The sequence below is a fragment of the Magnolia sinica genome, chromosome 2, assembly GCF_029962835.1.
Source record: "Magnolia sinica isolate HGM2019 chromosome 2, MsV1, whole genome shotgun sequence".
Classification (NCBI taxonomy): Eukaryota; Viridiplantae; Streptophyta; class Magnoliopsida; order Magnoliales; family Magnoliaceae; genus Magnolia; species Magnolia sinica.
In genome coordinates this window covers 36,788,205-36,810,390 of record NC_080574.1, presented here as the reverse complement: position 1 = coordinate 36,810,390, position 22,186 = coordinate 36,788,205, and the positions used below count along the sequence as shown (strand labels likewise).

The 22,186-nt window shown below is 40.1% G+C and overlaps 1 protein-coding gene across 8 annotated transcripts in view; it reads right to left on the bottom strand.

Annotated features, from left to right (window-relative positions):
• LOC131236960 (uncharacterized) overlaps positions 1-17,243 on the bottom strand; it is a 53,981-nt gene extending 36,738 nt beyond the window's left edge. For 3 of the 8 annotated variants that reach the window (XR_009166956.1, XR_009166955.1, XM_058234541.1), the window contains exons 1-3: positions 16,932-17,237; positions 7,127-7,225; positions 6,574-6,943 (exon numbers count right to left, since the gene is read on the bottom strand). Coding sequence is in view for 5 of the 8 variants with exons in the window: in XM_058234541.1 (XP_058090524.1) it covers positions 6,574-6,943; positions 7,127-7,225; positions 16,932-17,068 (606 nt within the window). In the remaining 3 variants the exon portion in view is untranslated. The other 5 variants (XR_009166957.1, XM_058234546.1, XM_058234543.1 and 2 more) reach the window with 5 other exon arrangements.
• Between the last annotated feature and the right edge of the window lie 4,943 nt (positions 17,244-22,186).

The window sequence follows — 22,186 nt, the reverse complement described above, 5'->3', positions numbered from 1 at the left end:
CACCCACCCTCGCATGAGACACACGGGCACATGCACGCGCAACTGCACAGCCATATGCACACCCAACCCCACCCACACAAGGATGCATGCACGCTCAACTGCACGGCTGCATAACACCCACCCCCACCCATGCACATATGCTCACATGCATGAGCATGCATGCCTCACACGTGCACACACACCCCTTCAATCTGCTACAGTAAGAGGGGGAAAACCAGCAACTTTATTCACTTCAAATTTCACCCACCTGCCCACCTGCCTTCAAAAGGCTACAGCAAGAGGGAAAAAACCAGCAACTTTATTCACATCAAATGTCACCCACCCACACCCTCACGCATCTTCCTTCAATCAGTAGAGGGAAAAAAACAGCAACCTTATTCACTTCAAATCACATGCACACGTGCGTGCACACACAGTCAAAGGGGAAAAGCCAGCAACTTTACTATAAATTTCATAGAGATAACCTAGTCCAAACTTATGGGTCATTCCAAAATTTATAATCTGTGGACTACACTACTAAAAGCAAGGGTCATTCCTACCAATACAAAACTACTAAAAGTAAGGAACAACTATTAATAGACTCCAACATATGCCATTCTGTGGACTATGGAGTTGTATTCACAGCCACATACAACTGTACAGCCATATAAACTGCTAAGGGCCTGTTTGGATGCATGAAGTTGGGCACTTCATGAATTTAGAAATTCATCAATTGGTATCTTCATTAAACAGAAAATCCATCAATTAGAAAATTTATTGTTTGCGGTTTTGATAGCCATATTCAAACTTTTCTAGATTTGTTGTTTCGTTGGCATAATCAAATTTATAGTTTAGGAGAGAGGTTCAAGCCTTTTACAATCACATGAGATTAGATGATTCATCCAATGAATGGTCATCAAAATTATTTGATGCAGGATGCATGTGACTAAATGATTAAGTGAGATCAATCAGCCACTTAATCTAAATAATTAAAATTTACAAACTACATTAAATCATCACACATCAAGAATCAAGCATTTGACTATGAGAAATTCTGACCATATGTGTAATAACTACACATTGCGTGACCATTAAAACACTAAATTATAGGATCTTATGGATGTAGAGACATCCAATTAGAATAGGAACTAATTTAATTTCAAAAGGAAAGCTAATACTAACTAGGGTTTGTTCAATTAGGGTTTAGGTTAACTTAGGGTTCATGGGATTTAGGGAAAAACTGAAATTAAGGCTTAGGTTGCTTGATTTGTTAAAGGATTTGGGGTTTTCAGGTCTTAATTGATGGGAATTAGAGAGTTGAAGGGTTGGGTGTTTGGAATTTTAGGCCAATTAGGGTAATTAGAAATCTAGGGTTTAGATGATTTGGAAATTTTGGAATTTGGGGATCTAGGGTTTAGGTTAGGGTTAGGGTATGGGATTCAAGGGGGGTTTTGATGGGGAAACAAAGTGGAATCAAGGGGATGTAGGGCTGACCGTATGGCCAGCTATGGCGGTTCACACGTGTTGGCTGTTTGGCTAGGGTTTGAGGATTTCAAAGGGCTTGGTTTTGGTTGCAGTTAATGTGGGATGATGTAAAGAAGGAAGGGATTTGGGTGGATTTTGATCAAAAGGGAAGAAGAAAAGATGAAAGTTCGAAAAAAAAAAATACCTCTTTTGATAAAGAGAATAAAGAAGATGGAAGATAAGTGGAAGTCTCACACCTCCATTAAAAAGGAATGACCTCACACCAAATCTAAGATCCAAATCACATGGGAGAAATCTTCAAATCAAATGAAGAGAGAAAAACTTTGAAGTTTTTTTTTTAATGAAGCAATAGCATAGGGAAAAAGTGCCCGGAAAAACATGTCAGTGTCCAGTCCCAGTTTTAAAGCGTTGGTTTAAACACCACCCAGGTGATGATCACGTATTTCTGTGATGCCACTGGACCTATAAGGATCAAAATCAACCAAAAAAATCCAATTTCTTTTAGAAAAAGAACGCGGAATCTGCCGAATATACAGATTGGAAATAAAATATCGCAAGAAGCTGAAAATTAAGTGATTACAACAGCTTCCCAGGAGAGAAAGACTTCCTCAAAAATGTAAAACAACACCTACATACTGGGTATAACAGTCCAAACACTGTCAAAAAGTGGTAACGACGTACTTATGCACCATAAGTTGCTCGCTGAAATTGAGAAGACTAGATTGTCATCATGTGGAAGGAGGACACTGGAACCTCATAAAAAGTGGCGACACCCTCCTATAACCTTAGGTAGTGACAGAGGTTCAAGACCATTTACCTCCAGCCCTCTGCATGTTGAATACCTACCAGACCACCAAATCGAACCCAACACAGATCTGCTCCTTTAAAAAAACATTGGCTTTGAAGCAACACATGGACAACTCAAGGACTGGTATCCAAGGCATAGCTGTGGCCAGAACAAAATCAAGAGATCAAGGTTGATACAATTGAAGAATGGCAAAATACCAACAACTTGCCCCATCCACCAGATGCCTTTTAATTCATTCATGGATATTTGATGGTCCACCTTGGAAATCACACTTAGTTACTTTAATATTGGAAATCGTGCTTACTTACTTTAATATCAAAATCATGGCCAAAAAGCCACTGCTCGGTGGGACACATCTGAATATTGATGCAACAAAATGCGTGAATTACATGTGTAATGAATGCCATATTTTGACAACTAGCATGATGATGAGAGGTGTGTACACTAGTTCAAGCCATCCTCATCTTTCATCTTTAACATTACTCATGGAGAACATGATTTGACTGTTTCTAGTTAAATGCAAGTTCAGGTTTGTCAGTTTGGACCTTACCAAATTGGGATCATCATCATCATATCCTTGTCCTAGCAATTTAGGGTCAGCTTTACAAAACTTGTTCAGTGTTCAAAATATCGGAATCACGTTACGTATCACACCCTTGGGATATAGATACGTATGGGCTATTGCACGGTATATATTGTTTGAATCAGGTAATTTATCGTACTTTTTGGGAAACATGGGGAGAAATTAGAAAATGGTTGAATTTTTCAATAGAACCTTAAGGTTTGTTAAAAAAGACCTTAATACACACTTTTAAATCATAACATCTCAAAAAAGAAATGCACATAGTAGGCTTTCTTTGCATAGGTTCCTAAGCTATGCGTTGTCTGATTGAACTACTGCAACTATATTCAAATTGAATGCGTAACATTCAGTGTATGTGATGATCATTTCATCAAACACTCCTAAATACTTCGAAATTAGTCTCAATTAATAGCTGGTTGAAGGGAAATTTTGAAGAAAAAAATTTAATATTTTAGTATTTTTTATTAATTTTTAATTAAAAATTGATTTTTATTTTCAAAATTTGACAAGGACTTAACAAATCAATAGATCAGTTCTCATACATGCTTGATTTCATGTTTGGAGTGCAACATTCCAAGCAATTTGGAAGAAATTGGGGAAATTTTGAATTTTTCCCCAAATCATACCACTAACACTCAAATTTTGAAATTAAGTATATTTGGTGATCATTTCATCAAATACTCCAAAATACTTCGAAATTAGTCTCAATTGACAACTAGTTAAAGGAAAATTTTAAAAAAATTAATTTTTTTTAAAAAAAGATAGAGAATATGAAAAACCAATGGATATCGAAATCAAAGCTCCAACTCCACGATTTTTTATGCAAAACACGAAGAACTAAACCATTTGACACTGATTTAACATAATTTCAAAATAAAAAAGGGATCAAAAATTGAAAATGCTCACCGGATCGAACATGTGGGATTTGTCGATACTACCTATGTGTTTCGTATTGCATAGGTAGGATACAAGATATATTGTGGGATATATTGGCCGATATCATCGATATTTAAAAAATTGACCCTATTTCACTAGTGGATTCAAAAAATGCATACCCATGATTTGTTTAGCAAAGGTTTGATGAATGGTTGACCACCTGGCATCAACACACCTTTACCCGAGCTAAATACATTTTCTTCCCTCTATCTTAATGATGAGGACATCACATCACGTACACTTTTGCGTACATATCAGATGAGGAGGTGCGCCGCACCAATTTCTCTGTGACTAGGCGAGTATCCATGTTGTAGACCCCATGTGCATGTACGAGCATCTAAAAGACCCCGCACTAGGAAGATGCACATGGGTTGCTTTAGAGAGTGACTCGGACCGTTGGATTTGAGGGACGTGACGATCGGGCCATTGGATCGCATGGATTACATGAACGAGCCGTTGATCATGGACCATTCTCGACATCATAGGACATATTTATGTTTTAGGATTTAGTTTATGGTTGATTTATGCTTTGGACACCTTATGGGTGGTTTTATTTGATTTTTCATTAGACTAGGATTATTTTGGTCAAAAGTCATTAAATAAGGTCTAATTTGTAATTTTGAAAAGTCTCGACTTTATATAAAAAGGGGGAGGGGGTTTGTGACCTCCTTAATATTGGTTTTTGTTTATGAGAGAGAGAGAGAGAGAGAGAGAACTGTCTTGTTTTCTCTCTAATCTTCATGTGATATGAGGATATCTTCCATGTGACTTGGAAGGAAGATCGGTGCAAGGCCTAACTTCATCAAAGGAAGTGTGAGGCTTCCTTCTATCCCCACACTCATATCTTTTCAACAATTACGGTATTTCTTCAAGTTTCGTATTTTCTTCTTCCCCATTTTTCCAAATCCATCAACAACCTTTTGATTCTCCCCCTTTACACCTTTCTCGACAAGCCGAACCATTATAATAATAAATAAATAAATAAAAACCAAAACCCAACCCTACCTAGCCCACACGTGTGACCGTACGGCCACACATGTGAACCCATAGGGATGGCCATACAGTCCCATCCTTTGTCCTCCTGGCCTTCCACTACCTTCACAACAAAACCTATTCCTTCCTACCTATAAACCCTAACCCTAAGCCTAAAAATCCTAAATCTCCCAATTTTCCCAAATTCTCAAACCCTAGATCTTCAAATACATCAATTAAGCCTGAATCCCTAAATTCCCTACATCCAAAACCCTAATTCCTATCTCCTAATACCTAAATCCTTTAACCCCTTTATTCAATTCCCCACTTTAACCTTAATTTCATCCTTTTTCCTCAAACTTTCCTAACTTGAGCTTCACCCACACCCAAATCTAGTAAACCCTATGTAATATTAGACCTTCCCCTTTAAAATAGGTCTAACCACATGATATTTGGATGTTTCTACATCTATTAGATCCTAGTTTCTCATGTTTAATGGTCTTGTAGGATGATGCTTGACAACCTAGGCTTAAACTATGCATGATTTCCTTTTAGAATCTTGATATTTGTGATGATGGTAGCAAGATTTATAGTTTTCATTAATTAATTTAAATTTGATGATTGATCTCTCACATTATTTGAGTTCATGCATTGGTCTTACATCACTTAATCTTTGTCATTGCTAGTCATAGATTTGGGTAGTGGCAAATATGCATTGGGGTGAAAAGTAGGACCAGCTGGCACATCCGCACATTGCTACCTGCCTATTCATGGTTTCTGGTCTGAAACGATTCTCAAATACATTGTGAAAAGATTCTGGTAGCATACTTTCAGTGGTTCATCCACCAACCATGGTGGATTCAAGCCATATATTGGCAAATAAATGAATGATAACAGAGGGGTTCCAAGTCCACCTAAATCATCCTGAAACTCCAATGTTCTATCCAATAGATCTTCCATGGCTAGAGCTTCTAGCAGGCAGAGCACCAACAACAGCTCCTTTCAGTGCAAGCATCCTCGAGTGCAGCTGCTACTGACTCTCCTGGCCAAAAACTACCAAGTGAATCTTTTATGATTACCTTTTATATTTTGTGGAAGTCTAGCTTGGGGCAAAGTAAAACCATAAATTAAAATCAAGACCATTACAAGAAGACAACATGCTTTGACAGAAGGCCTCTTAAACAAATTCTATCAATGACACGGAGATTTCTAAAAATGACCTACAACTGAAGTAGCAGATGACTCATTCCCCTTCCAAAATATTCCCAAGATGGCACATGAAAAGGCATGCCCACAGAACCTGGTCACTCGCGACACTCTCCACAAGGGCCCTGAGGTCTTGGAAGAAAAAGCCGATACCAAAAATTAATCTCACCAAGGGAATCTCAAATACGAACCAATTATCTCTTTCCTTGTTCTACTAATGATAGGAGGAATAATATTCCTCAATGACTAAAACTTACAAAAGACCAATTGACAGGAAAATAAAATTTTGAAAATTTTCAATCTTCAAAAAAAAAAAAAAAATCCTAGTTTCTTTTTTCTTGACTTTTTCAAAAGGGAATGGGTAATTTATTTAGTATTGAGGCAAGAAGCAACTCTCATTGTCCAATTGACAGGAAGCATGTAATCAGGATATAGCAGAAATAGATACATTCATCCACTGGAAGAATGCCAAGATGAAACTCATATAAGGTTTGAAATTGGTGTTTTGGACAGACATTGCAAATCAAGATATAGGAAAGACATTTCCATCCAACATTACAATGCATTCATGGAACTTAGTAATAGCTTTGAAACCAGTCTTTACCTGATCAAATAAAGTCACGTTTAATCTGGCATTGAAATCAACATTCAAATCTTTCATCCCACTACTGAAAGCTTTGCTATCTGGAAGAGCCCACCTCCATAGATCTCCATCTTCAATGTACTTGAAAAGTCGATTAACCCTTTCAAGTTCACTTTCAGGCACCAATTGACCACAGCTAGCACTAACAACATCTCCCCCTATATGATTATCCGCACCAATTGTTCTTCCTAAAAGCTTCTCCTTAAAAAAATCATAAGCAATTGTAGCCCCACTTCTCTCCATATCAATGATTTTGGTCACATTCTTGCCAATTGAAGTAGTTTCACGCAATGTCTCAAGTGCAGTCTTGTGATGGTCTAATATGATGACACTAGTAAAAGGGGAGAAAAAGGAAAACATAAATTAACACAAATTCTTATCATGATGAAAAGAACAATTTAATTACTAAAATTGCCTAACTGAATTTATCTTTCACATCACTTGAATTTGAATGAACTATTGTGTTTAAACTGCCAAAATCATTCAAAAGGGAGGAGCTTAGAGCTGTAAATACCTTCTAACTTTAGAAGAGATTTCTCTGACAAAACAAGGAGGTCCCACAAAATCCAACATGTAAACATCATCGAATTCGTCCAATGGGAGATTTTCTGTCCTGGGAAACAAATTAAAGCAGCTTTTAGAATATTACACAACTATATAAACATATATTTTCCAAACTTCAAATTTTATGTTTGTTTTTAGCTGATCAAAGCAATTATCTCTTCTTCTTTTCTAACTGAAAGAAAAGTCAAATTTTATGTTTGTTTTTATCTGATCAAAGCAATTATCTCTTCTTCTTTTCTAACTGAAAGAAAAGTAAACACACACACACACTCAGAGATAGAGAGAGAGAAATGATAATATGATGCAGGAATCAGAATCACACGCACACGCACGTGCACACACACGCACATAGAGATAATATGATGCAGGAATCATGGAAGCTCCCTCAAATGTTGTCCCAACATGCATGTGGCAAAAATGTATAGTGGTAGAGATTGTTGATGTGGTGGTCTATCAAGTGGATGCAGATAAACTTTTGAAGCAATTTGGCGATTCTATCGTCTGATTTGTGAGTTTTACCCATTGACCACTGTCCTCTTTTGTGAAGTGTCGATTTGCAGGCTACCAGTCGAACGACTTACATAGCCTAATCACCTTGATTTTGTTATGACTCACCAAATCAACAATCCTAATCACCTTACACATACCATGTGTATAGTCAAAATGTAGCAAACTAGCAATCATTTCTTTGTATTAGCATTTTTCATTAAAAGAGGTAAAAAAAGCTAAAAATATTTGAATATATTGCAGCTTACAATCATTTCCATGATGTGGCTTTTAGAGAAAATTCAATTTTCTACATCAATCGTTGTGGAACAAACTGGCAAAATCGCCGGCAAAATTCGTCAAGAATAAAGGAGTCACCACACTAGCCATGAATCTCAGAGTCTGCAAAAGGTTGGGATCCGTAGGACCCATAACCCAATGATTAAACTAAGAAATTTTGATTCAATAAATCCAATTGCCTAGATTTCCAAAAGATTCTAAGAAAGGCCTTGGTTATGGAGAAATGTGTTAGGCACCTTCTCTACCTGTATGTATGTACAGTCTCTACTAAACAGGATTCACAATTTTTAGGATTAGAGCTTTTGGCAAAAATCCTCTGCTTGAATAATAAAAACAAGAAAGTAAATATGAGCAGGCATGAGGTGTAAGAGAGAGAAAATGTAAACAGCTGCAAAGTGTAGAAACTCCATCTAAAAGTATTCCATAGGTTTAATGGAACGCCTGGGTCGTAGAGAACCTAGAGAGAAAGAAGAACTCTCTAATCCTCCTCCTAGCAATAGATTGGGGGCCACTCTCTAATCCTCTACCAATTGCAAAAGGAAAATTAAAACCCTAACTCTCTCTTCCTTTATATGTAGTCACTGTTCTCCTTCACAAGGTTGCCTCGAGGTAGATGGGTTCCTAAGCTTTTCCTAAGGAAAGAGAGGAAGAGAGAGAATAGGGTGTAGAGAAAATATTGGGGAGAAGGAGAAAACCCAAAAGGCCTTGGTTATAGAGAACCAAGAAGCAAGGAAGAACGCTCAAGATGGAAGAGAGATGGAAGAGGTGAGAAAAAAAAAAACTCAGGCAAAAGAAACAACACTTTTCATCTCTGACATTTCATTCTCTTCAAGCCCAAGGGAAATCAAGTCTGTCTTTGAACAATGTGGGAAGGTTAGGGACGCCTTCCTCTCCAAACACAAATCTAGAACAGGAATCAGGGGCTTTGCTTCAAATCCAAAGATGAAGCAAAACATGCCATTGGTTTCCTCAATGAGGTTGCAATACGCAAGAGAGCTTTGTCGGAAGAGTTATGTAGAGATTATTAGAGTTCGAATACACACCCGAAGATTCGTCCCACAATTCTAGCTAAGGTAGGGAGAGAAGCCGCAAGAGGACTCCTAGATGGGGAAGTAGCTTTAAAAATCAATCCGATATGGACCACCAAGTCTCACCTGTTTCTAGTAGGAGGCTTCAAAAAAACTCTCGTGAGTTCTCAACTGAAGAAGATGGGTAGAGCTAGACAAAATATTCAAGGCAATAGCATATTTATGGATAAGTGATGTCAGCCCATGGCCCACCATAGGGCCCAGCACGTGCTGATCTTGGGTTGTTTGTAGCAAAATTTGGGGCCTAAATGCCAAAGACCACATTTGCCATTTGTGGAAGATAGAAGAGCTGATGCGGAAGATATGATTGATATTTTGGGGGTATTTAGTATGTTTGTTTTTGTTATTTTAGGCTAAATCTTTGTTGGTTGGATTTTTATTATCTTAAATAAATCTATAATTTATTTGAAATCAATCTAATCATTGGGGGATTTTCATTAAAGATACATAGGAATTGTCTTTAAGATCTATAAATGGGGGCAGATGTAGGAGGTAGGAATTCCTCATTTTCTGAATTATGAGTTTTCTCAGGTATTGTAAGAGAAGAAGTTTGAATATCAATAAAGTTATTTCCCCCTCTCTACTCAACTATTTCTTGTGAGGGTACTCTTGTCCATTCTTTGCGATTCGGATGTCCCATTAACTCAATAACCAGGTTCTGCAGTGTTTTAAATATCAACGATATTGGCCGATATATCCCACGATATATCTTGTATCCTACCTGTGCAATACGAAATGCACAAGTAGTGCCGATATATCCCACCTATTCGATCCAATGAGCATTTTCGATTTTCAATCCTTTTTTTTTTGCTATAAGTCACGTTAAATCGGTGTCAAATGGCTACAAATCTACGACTCTTCATGTTTTCCATGAAAAATCATGGATTTGGGGCTCCGATTTTTAGATTTGGGGAGATGGGGAAAGTTGCAGAAAACTGAGAAAAATTGAAATTTCTCAATTTTCGCAAATCAGTTGCAATCTTTGTATCCAAACACAAAATCAAACATGTATATAACCTGATCTAGTGATTCTTCTTTTGCTTTTGAATGTATTGTTTGTGTTTCTATACATGTCTTCTTACGTTAATAAATTATATGAATAGACTTTAAATATACTTGCATCAGTTCAGCTGGACAGTGCATGTATTAGGACCCCATACAAAGGAAACTCCTATTATATGCATTTTTTTTTCTAATGTTTTGATTTCTAAGTGTGTATTAATGTCTTTTTCAACAATCTTTGAAGTTTCAATGAAAAATTCAACCAATTTCTCAATGTTCCCATGTTTCCCAACAACAATGATAAATTATGTGATACAACCGATATATCACATGCGATAACCGATATGTATCTGTATCCCAAAGGTGTGATACATTATGCGATAACAATATTTAAAACATTGGTTCCACCAATGAAGGAAGCAACAGAAGAAAAAATAGGACTCCTCAAAACCACTTTGGTGGGGGTCTCCTACAAAGAGGTCGACAACATCATTATCGTAGAGTAGGAGAAATGGTATCTGATGGGGACATCACGCGCACACGCGCACTCACGCCGCCACCCCTACGCACGTACGTACGTAGATGGAGGACCCCACCATCGATCTGTCTCGATGACGACGTCCAGGGAGGGCCTCCTAGCTAGAAGTCAAGTTTTGGTTCAGAAAAGTGGCCCGATTGTCAAGAAAAGCCCACCATGGGATCTCATGATCGTGGCCCACTCGTCAGATTGGTTTTATATTTTAGGTTTTGCTTATTGTTATTATTTAGAACATCGTGAACGCTTTAGATTTCCTCGTTTGGTTTTTATTTTAGTTTACTTCATCGCCAAGTAATAGGTGTCGCACATGGTGCGAGTTTTTGGGTATAGGGTTCTCCCTATAAATAGGCACCCCTTGTAGTTCTTTTCATTCAATTGAAGTTAATAAAAAATTCCTGCTTTATTTTTCTGCTCTCTTCGTGAGTTGTGGAAGAATTCAAAAGTGGGTGCGAAGCCCTCCCTTTTCGAAGGGCTAACTACCGTGGTGCGAAGCCACATCGATCCCAATTCACCCCCATCTTCCATCATCTTTTTTTTCCATCTTCCCCCACCATCCATACTTCGAATTTGTCCTTTTGTTGCATCAGATTTCTTCATTGAAGCAGGTTTCCACTTGCGGGAGAGCTGAAACTTCGGTGGAGCACCACGCACAAACCGTACATCGGATCGAGCTGAAATTTGAGTCCATCACTGGCCGACCAGGGCCAAGGTGGCCTTTTTCTGAATAGTGGGCCCCACACACGTGCGGCCGGGATCACACGCACGTCCGTCTGGGCCATTATTGCTGTCCACACGCGGGATCATCTTTTGGCTCAGGTTTTTATCCTCTTTTATCCTCTCATAGCCGTTTTTTTCATGAATCCTAACCCTATATTACATGATCCCTAATTGATTTGCCCATTTTTATCACCTTAGGATTCCTTGAATTGAAATTAGAGAATCCCTTGGATTAGGGGCTGATTTTTATGCATGAGTAGTTGATTTTATTTCCCTTTGACATTGTTTGGCTTATAATTTTATTGGTCCAGTCCTAGCCTGTGTCGGCTTAGACCCGCATAGATTCCCCTTTAATTGAATGTTTGGATTTTCATGTGGGATGTGGAATTTGTGTGATTGTTTCTGAATTGGTGTGATCTAAGCCTGCAATCTTGCATATCATATTTAATTTTCCATGTCCTGCATCAGTATCTAAGCACTCGCAAAAGTTCATTCAAGTTCTGAAACTCCAAGAGATGCATGTGCCATTCAACTTTCATTAGAAACAAGAAGAGCATCATTGTGGAGAAACAAACAACCCTTGTACATCAGCCTTGCAGCCATTCTTCTGTGGTCAAAATGGATCTCTAAAGAGGGGAGGGTGCATTGAATCCGAGTGTTGGGGATACTGCTCAATGCTTGGTTCCTGAAAACTTCTTGGAGATCAGCAACTGCTACTGTAAAGCGTTGGAAATAGACCCTCTGTTGATCATGGAAAGTAAGGTGGAATGCCAAGAATCAAAATATATGTTTCCAATGTTGAGAGGCTAAGGAGCCCAAAGCCCTCATCATCTTAGATAAATCGTTTGAGATTTTGGTGGTGGCAAAGTGGCACTCTCCAACCAGCATATACCGAAAGTCGGCAAACAAGAAGAGGCCTGCGATGAAGATTGAGGGATGAAGAAGGTGGTCTCATCCGACATGGAGATGCTCAATCCATGTGGTAGTGGTCTCCAGCGAATGAACTGTAGATCTCTCAGCCATATAAGCCCCTTTCATGTGATAACAAATGTAAACCACACAATCGCACCTGCTGAACTTCCATTTTCAAAATCTAAAAAGTAGGGGTGGTCCTACATCTAACCCCCTACCAAACCAACCATGTGTCAGCATAACATGGGAGTGTAGCATGTAGCAGGAGATTTGGCAGTGATACACAATTTATCGCGAGAAGATAAAGGTATCTTCCCACGCAATGAGGCGAAATATGTGAAGAACAAGCCTTTGAAACCAAGGCTTCAGGAAGATATCATCTTAACTCTCGTCCTGTGCAGAGGGTTTCTCGTCTGAAAGTGATTTCAACTCGTCAATGTTAGGCTTGCCAATCAGCCTTACCCCATCTCCATAGCTGTTGCAAAGACAATTGAATGGTGGATATCACATCTGGGTGAACACAAATCATCACAATAGCGAGATAGAATTAATCCACTCAATGATTGAGTAATACCACACTACCACGCATTTACAGTCAGAATCCCAGCTTTGGTGCAACAAGAGGAAGAGAAGGAAGAGAACCATTGCAGCAATCAAGAGTAATATAGCAGATGTTCCAGTAGCAGCTATAATTCCGCCAACCTTGATGAACATAAATCCTTCTGCTACAACAACATGGGAACTTCAACAGAAGACAGGGAAGATTTATGAAGACTCTAAAGGTATGCCTAGATTTGCAGAAAATACTTCATCTGAAATTCATACAAACTCCTTGTTGACAGCCAAAATGACCCCTATCAAATTGATCCCTTGGGATAAGAATTTCAAAGCCAAGGATGACATATATGCTTCAATGGGAAGAATGCCATTAGATGTGGAGAAGTAGGCACAGATGGAGAAGATGCGGAGAAGGAGATCAACTCTGGAGCGGCTGTTCACTTGACTAGGGGTGGCAATGGTCCAGGTTGCCCGGCCCAACTCAGGTGAGCTAGCCACTAAACTTGGTCTGAGGCTGGACTAAGGCTTGAAATCTAAGCCCATTGTTCAGGCCAGGTTGGGCCAAGGCTAATGATGAATAGCCTGACCTGCCCAGCCAATTTCCCAAGTACATAGTACAGAGTATATGGGTATTAGCAACATAGGCTATATGGTTTGTATACTAGTATATGTAATAATTTGAAGAACTTTGATACTCCAGCAAAGTATGATGGATGATACACGCGCACTTATAAATTGTCCAAATTGTGTACCCCACTTTAGATGATGAACAATATATTGATGCACTTACTTAAGTCCATCCATGTGGTGGGCACTCGGGTGGGGCATATGCTTGGTTGATGAATGATCTTATTTGACAGAGGCAAACCACAGAAAAAATTTATTCTTTGAAAGAGCATGATGGTTCATAAACAAGCACTCACCAATTGTACATATAACTTATGCTCTAACTTATAGGGCCAGCCATGACTTCTTTAGCCCATTAGGGCTTGGGTCAAGCTAGGGCTAGAGCTTAGGGCTCTACAATTGGGTCAGGGCCAATCTTGACCCGAAGAACTAACTACAATAGGAAACTAAGAGAAAATTAGACGAGAACATTTAGGAAACCTAAGCTTAATCCTTTATATGGTACACCACAAGTGCACAAGAATTTGTGTACACCCACAGGTATTGTGTACACTACAGACGTACACAAATTTGTGTATGCTAACACTCCCCCTCAAGCATGGCACATGTATATCATTCATACCGAGCTTGATACTAATGGTCTTGAGGCACACTATTGATGCGGCTTTAGTGAAGACATCTGCAAATTGATCTTCTAAACAAACAAAAGATATATGTAAAAGCTTGGAGGCTAATTTTACCCAAATGAAGTGGTTGATATTTTGCATCCCCCTTTCTCTTCTTTAATCCTTTATTTATAAAGATTAACAAGAGAGAGGTCTAATTACAATAGGAATCCAAGAGATAAGCAAATAAGAACAAGTAGGAAACCTAAGCCTAATCTTTTATATGGTACACCAGAGGTGCATGAGGATCTATGTACACCCGCATATGTTGTGTACACTACAAGTGTACACGAATGTGCCTACACTAACAAATACAATATGGTGTGAATATAAGGATGCCACTTTGTCTCTTGCTCTCCAGGGTTCCACTTGCCCATATCTATATAAAAGTTCAAAAGTTAAAGGGAACAAAAAGTCAAAGGAAGTCACATAGGAAAAAGTAAAAGTGTAGGGTTTTTTGTTCAAATTGGGTTGGGGACATGTCTAGCGTAATCTAATGATTATAGTTCCTTCTGAAATAAGAGTTAGGGAGTAAGCCTTCCTGATCCGATCAGATAGAATGGTTTTACACTTCTAGAATTAGATGGGGTGTCTTCAATCATACAAACAATTTGTTTACGCAATTCAATCAAACACAAGGCCACACGTATTAGTGATGGCCTATATTTGGTTAATGTGTACGATTAGGATAATGTGGGCGTGCCAAAGTCATACTCAACTCATGTTTGATTGAATGTTGGTGCCCCCTGCGCTGAGATGGACCAATTAAGACCGAACTCAAGGACTCGGCCGCCCTCTCAACCACCAATGGTTACAAAGCGATCGGGCGATTTGTAGAAGGGTAGGGGTTGGTCCTTCCAAATGGATTCTTTTTGCCTTGCGTTCAGGACTGTCCTTCTTTTACCAATAATTGCAGCCTTTATTTTCTCAAGGGAATGAAGATGAACAGATTCAAAACTTAAAAAAGCTAAAAATAATGTTGATTTTATTGATGTGTAATTGTTGCTCAGTATAATCGACAAAGAAATAAACTAAAGTAGATTTTTTTTTAAAAAAAAAACAAACAAAAGATAAACACCTGAATTGCCCATATGGACAGACGATCGAAGTGAATGGTCGGCAGGATGTGACCAAGGTTTGATCTTCCAAGGACTCGGTTGATCAAGATCCAACGACAGAAAGTCGTAGATATTTACACAACTCCTAAGTGTACTGCAGCGATGGTTCTGAATAATAGTGATCTAAGTTAACTAAACCTCAAACGTTCTGTGGCGTGGCTGGACAAAAGTAGAGGAACTAGAATATGCGTTGTGTAGATTGATTGTGTTTGGCATGGGCATGGAGCTCTCCATCTCGTTCTCCTTTTATAAGTTTGGGAGGCGGCAAAACCCTTGTTGATCCAGGATTCTTAACAATCACGGCGCTTAGTTGTTCTCTGATCATCCCAACCTAGCCAAAGAGATCTTCGAAGATCATAAACCGTTTTCATATCTCTAGCCAGCGCGACCGTGGAGATCCGTCAATCTTACAAGATCAATCTCGCTGGATCCAGATCGAATCCCAATACATTGCTTCCCATCCGCTCTGATATTGATCCAATTCTCGAATCTTCTTAATCGTCGCGAAAGCTCCGATCGTCTCTAGAAAGATCTCCCATTTTGGAAGGATTGTGTAAGACAGCCTTATTGAGCATATCCGGATTTGTGATAACAGCCTTGTCTCGGTGGGTCTTTTATAGACTTACCGAACACTCTGCCTCAGTCACACGTGTCATTCGTCGCTTCATCTTTCTGCAAACATGCATACGGCTCTACGCGACTTTACTTTTGGCAGGTGACGTGTCTCCAAACGAGGTGGGGATAAAAGATATCCCCAAGTGCGAGTAGGATTTTGTCATTATTAGGCGCATAGTGCCGACACATGGCGGCCTCTTATTGGTCCACATGGGTGTACCAAAAATGGGTGTAAACACAATTGACAACCAACCGACTCCTAAAATGGTTAATTCACTCCAATCTTCAAAATGCACATGGTTGTGTGTGTGGTTGACACATTGAACAGGTAGCTGCCACAGATGGGTCACATACCAAAGACTAAATGAATCCTGTCCATTGAAAGACTTATCCCAATTGAATCTGAACCACTCAATATTTTTGCCATAAAATATGAATGTTCCTCGCAAGCACGCGCCAGCGCAGCACATGCGAAGCATCCAGTCCAATCATCAGGTGAGACCAACTGTGCATGTTGCATAGCTCAAAAATCAGGCCAGACCAATAATTCAGTGGACCACGTAGAATGGTTGAAGAGGATTAATCCAGTGCACATGCATGGACCACTACATCACCAGATGAGCCTTCTTTTTTTCTTTTTTTGGCCACGGCACCTATACAGCAGGCCCAGCTGCTGAGCAGCTTGGATCTCGAAAACACGTATGGGGAGAATACCCATAGCAGGACTCTTTTTGTCATGACCAAATGCTTATTAGCTATCAATAACAGTGCAGGACTCTATGCAAGAGGACCACATACAATGCAGTAACAACACCAATGATCTATGAATATACAGAAGTGGAATTCTAGCACGCAAAAAGCTCAATAGAAGTTCCATACGGTTCCCTCCTCGAGGTGCACATGACAAACATGTGATGATCAGGACCGTTGATCTGGTGAGCTACAGTGAGGATCGCAGCGATTGGAGAGCGCTGGCCATCCATTTGTTGCTATAAGCGTTGCATTTGCAGGTCAATGATGGCAATCCACAGCAACAGATTGTTTGGGACGTGATAGGCCATAAGAAATACGGCTCGGATCACCAGATGATTGAGAAGTGGTAGAGGTATGAAGAGAAGGGGAGGAGAACCTGATGGGATCGAAGACGGGGTTGGGGAAGAAGACGACGGGACGAGAAACGGCCTTGAAATAAAGGTGAGCTGCCAGTGCTGCGAATGCTCCGTCCGGACATGGATAGTGATAGAACACTGCCGATCTTGTTACCATCTCTCTCTCTCTCTATGACAGAAAATCGACGACAGTAGAGGATTTTTACAGGAACTTCCTAGAGCAAACTGGAATCCGCCGCAACAGAGAGGGACGCGGACAATCGCCCGTTTCTAGCAACGAACAGGCGGTACTGTCGGCGAGCCCACCGTGATGTATCTGTTTATCTATGCCGTCCATCCATTTTATCGTATTATCTTAAGCTATAAGCACCTAAAATGAGTCAGATCCATTTTCTCGTATCATCTTAAGTAGATATTTAGTGACAGAGGTTTACACGAATCGAATCGAGTTGGGACGCGGATTGCGTCCTACCCCCGCCCGCGATGTATCTGTACATCCAAGCCGTCCATTCCTTTTCTAAGATCATTGTAATGCATGAGCACAAAAATGAGGCAGATCCAACGCTCAAGTGGACTACACAAAATAATAAGCTTGGTTGCATTAAATACACAAAGCATTAAATGCAATAATATATGTGGTGCGGTCCATTTGAGGGTTGGATCTGCTTCATTTTTGTGCCCATACATTAAAATGATCTTAGAAAAGGAATGGACGGCTTGGATGCACAGACACATTATGGTGGGCCCACCCACAAAACTGCCACTTCGGGGCTAGAGACTTGCCGGGGCAGGACGCCATCCGTGTCCACCGAATTTAGCTTGGCACAGCTCCGCTCGGCTCGGAGGGTAGATAACCCTAGCTCAAACTTGGCTCGGTTTGGCCTGATTGGCAAACTCAGCTCGGATCGATTAACAGCTCGCCAAGTTCAAACCGAATTTGAGCTTATGCAACATTTTCTTAAGCATAAGAAGGGCATCTTTAATTTTTTGTAAAATGCAAAACAGTAACAACAATATACAAGAATTTTATCAAACATGGGGTGGGCAACATCGAAATCATGATTTAAGGGCGATTTAATAATATAAAGTTTTTTTTATAGTGATTTGTTTTATATCCATTCATTCGTTGCCATCAGCTGTTCTCGCTAACAATGTATGTACCCAAAACTGCACTTCATTGAGTCATTTCATCAAACACTTGGCAAGCAACATCAACATCAAAATAATCGAGTCACCAAGCCAATTCGATTCGATTTGGTTTGAGTTGAGGTTCGATCCGAGTGAGTCGAGCTTTGGCAAGCTTGAACTCGGCTCAATTTTTTTTTCAAACTCAAAAACTCGGTTTGAGTCAGCTCGAACTCAGTTTCAAACGGAGTTGAATCAAGCTTTTTCAAGTCAATTAAAGCAAGTTGACCGAGCTAACGCAGTTCGCATACATCTTTGTTATTTAGCGTGGTACACTTGAGCATTGGATTTACTTCATTTTTGTGCACATACATTAAAATGATATGAGAGAAGAGATGGATGGCGTGGATAAACAGCTACATCACGGTGGGCCCAACCACAAAACTGCCTATCCGTGGCTACAGGCGGGGGTTATACGCAATCCGTGTCCAACAAGGAGAAGCTCTCGTGACCCCATACTGGAATTTCCTGTAGGTGGAAGCCATGTGGGCCCACCAATATGTCCTTGGGAATCCACTTCGTCCATCAATTTCACAAGCTCATAATATAATAGGATTCGAAAAATTAGACATATCTAAAACTTAGGTGGGCCATACGACAGGCGAAAATGGAGACACCCACTGTTGAAATCTTTGGGGATTTAACATGAAATCCGAAGCATGTTCACTTGCGCACGTGTGCAGTTTTGCACACATGTCATGCGACCAAAATCCGAACTGTTCATCTGACATGGCACCTATGAAACCCGCATTGACCAATTTTTATCTTGATCCAAAACTTTGATGGGCCATAGCAAAGAAAGACCCAAATCAATGGAGGAAACTGTTTTCTCTTTTTATAACCCTAAAGTTTTGGATCAGGATAAAAGTTAGGCTGTGAGAGTTTCATGGGATGCTGCATCAGGTGGACCGTTTAGATTTTGGGCTCACATCACGTCTGACGAGTTCTCAAAAGGTTCTCACAAGAACTCATGAGAACTGGTGTGCAAGCAGCTGAGCATTGGGCTATGACATCCAAATTGTTAATAAGATTATTCACACTGGGACGAACTGAAAATAAAAAATTATCCTGATCCAAAGCTTCTGTGGTCCCCACTAAATTTCCAATGGTAAACATTCAATCCCCACTGTGTCGTGTGGCGTGACCCACCTGAGTCTTGAATGTTAATGCAAATTACATGTTTATAATTTTTGTAAAATAATAAGAGAAACTGAAATGTTAAGGACAGTTTGGAACACATGTGATCACGCTGTCCTTAAAGCATTACTTGCCCCTTTTTAAAGTGATTGAGATTGCTAATAGGTTGCATGCAAATAGCTTGTAGGATACGACGAGCCTATATGTGGTTTCGCATTCAGCAAGCATAAAGAACCGCTAATAAAACTCTCTGTACATAATTTACTGGCAAATAAAAGTAAAAGAAAATTCCATATCATAGAGAATATTAGAAAAAATGTAATAGGTTTAAATCACTGCTCTAGTCTATTTTTTGAGGACTTATTGGCTAAGGTTCATATTGAACCTGTAGACACCTCATTCAGGCTAGTATATTGAGAAAGCTAAGACAATTCGGGAACCATGATCATATCCTAATCCCAGCTCATATCTTAATCCGAACCAAACCCTAATCCCAGCCTAACCCTAGCCCAAACCTCAGCCTAAATCTAGGACCCAGCCTAACTATAACCCAAACCTCAGCCTAAACCACCTAACCCTAGCCTAAACTCTAATCCGAACCCCAAAGCATCGTCAAAGCCGAAGCGTACATATAAATCAGTACAAAAATACACTCATTCAAGCCCAAAAGCCCGAAAGAAGACTTTCAGACGAGCCAAAGCACCAAACAAAGCCCATTGACCAAAGCCCGTGTAGTAGTCGAACTACTGCGGGCGATAACCCGACTGCCGCACTAGAAACGGACATGTGTCTCCTTCGAGCAATAGCTATCTCTCGTCCCTAAGTCAACTTTATATGGATTTACCCTCCCAGCCTACCTTATTTACCATTTTACTAACATCCAAGAGCCAATGAGAGCATGCCACATGGCATTCCTCTCTCATCAACTAATCCCAAGCTGTCATGTCAGCTTTTACTCTTCTCAAACTCAACAATTACCACAATGCCACCAGAAAAGGGTATAAATGGCCCTCTCCTTTTCACATTTCAAACAACACTAAGAAGGAGAACAACATCTCATTTCTAAAATCAAGTGAGAAAGAGGGAGAGAGAGGAAGAGAGTGAGAGTGAGAAGGAGCTCCTAAGCCTTCAAGATCCGATTTTTCAGCTACCCCTTAACCTCTTCCCAACCATCTCAACCTCACAACTCTAGCCCAGATTGATCATAGTGTAGTACATGTCCTAGCTAACTCAAGATCAAGCCAAAGATCTTTTCATTTTGTTTACATACAAGCATTCATCATAACATATCTTCCCTTCTTAACCCCCTTGCTTCTCTAAATCGCTTGTGAACGTATGCTTAGTGACTTGCCGTATATCGAATTCTGTCATAGTAAAAATTCCTAGCGATCTATTCCACTTTTCTTTACTTTTGTATAAGCATCATCATATCCACCTTCTAGATATATTCCCGAACGTATGCTCTATGGTTTACCGAAATCTCGATTCTTGCCACATCAGAAATCCGTGTTTGCCTAGTCCTACTTTGACCACATCATTCATCCCTTGAGATTTCCTTACCACACCAAGTAGAGACCGTACATTCGTACGGGTAGAGAGGGTACTTAACACCTTCCCTCTTTTTACCGAGGTCCCTTACTTAGAATCCTGGATCGCAGACCAGGAGTCAATCTAAGGTAGAAGAATCTTCGAATTTCTCTGACCTTACATATTTCGCGAGTTCTAGCCGACTACAGGATTTTGAGATTAAGTGGCTAGTGGCAACTGCAAACCGACAATCAAGGTTACATGCCCCACAACATACAACACGCATGAAAAAAATAAAAGCAAGATTGCCAAAGAGCGTGGGCATCGATCTCCTAATGTTCACAAAATGACAACTCCATTGGGAATTGCTAGAGTGTATTAGCTGAGACCCGACTCGAAAGTGTGTAGTATTCCAATCTCAAGGGACATTCATCAATGTATTCATTAAAAAAAATACATAATAGTCATAAAACAAACAAATAAACCGAAAAATATCAATCTTTAGCTTACACTTGTTTGGGCATCAATCCAACCTATGACTACTCGATCCTAAGCAGTTATGGCTACCCATGAAGAAGAGCAGGCATCTCTGTCAACTCCTAAAGCATCAGCATCAACACCAGTACCGGCACTGGCACTGGCGCCGACACCTTTGGCAACTCCAACAGACTCACCAGCTATTGCAACCATGAATGAGATGACCCAAAATCTCAAAGCACTGTAGGAGTTATTGCTTCACTGGTACCAGGCGTCATACCGATCATGCAGGCAACACAGCCTAGTGTTCAAAATAGTTTAATCCCACAAACTCCCTTTGCTTTCTCGCTTATTTCTCCAATAAATCATGTTCTCCCTCTTCCTGAGGAATCGGCACAAGATCAACAGCAACAGACAAATGAGAGCAACCCTCCCACACATCTTCCAATACATTACTCAGCACATCTCCGCAGAAACTGGAACAACAATCAAATCACAACACAGGCTCCCCCTAACATGAGTCACGGACAAGAACTGACGGCTGCCCACGAAGGGGGCCAGTTTCGAGTCCAACTTACTCTCCCTAACGGGAGTCACATTCCGAACTTGATAGATACCTCGGGCGGGAGCTATGTCCGTACATCACACCCTCCCCCAGAAGGGAGCGAAGTTCAATTTCAATTACCTCCCACCACTGGGAGTCCGTCTTCTTTCCAACAACCCCCCATTTTCGAAAACCAAATGGTCGAAGAAATCGACCATTATGAGGAGGAAGCAACCCAAGCCTTACAGCAAGGGGCAAGATACCCGCAGCACAACATATCAGAAATCGAGGAGTTACGGGAACAGTTGTAAATGACGCAAAATCAGCTGCAAAGATAGCAAGGAGTGGATCATCCATCTACTAAATTCAAGGACTTATGTCCCTTTCCAGATGCTAGGGTACCTC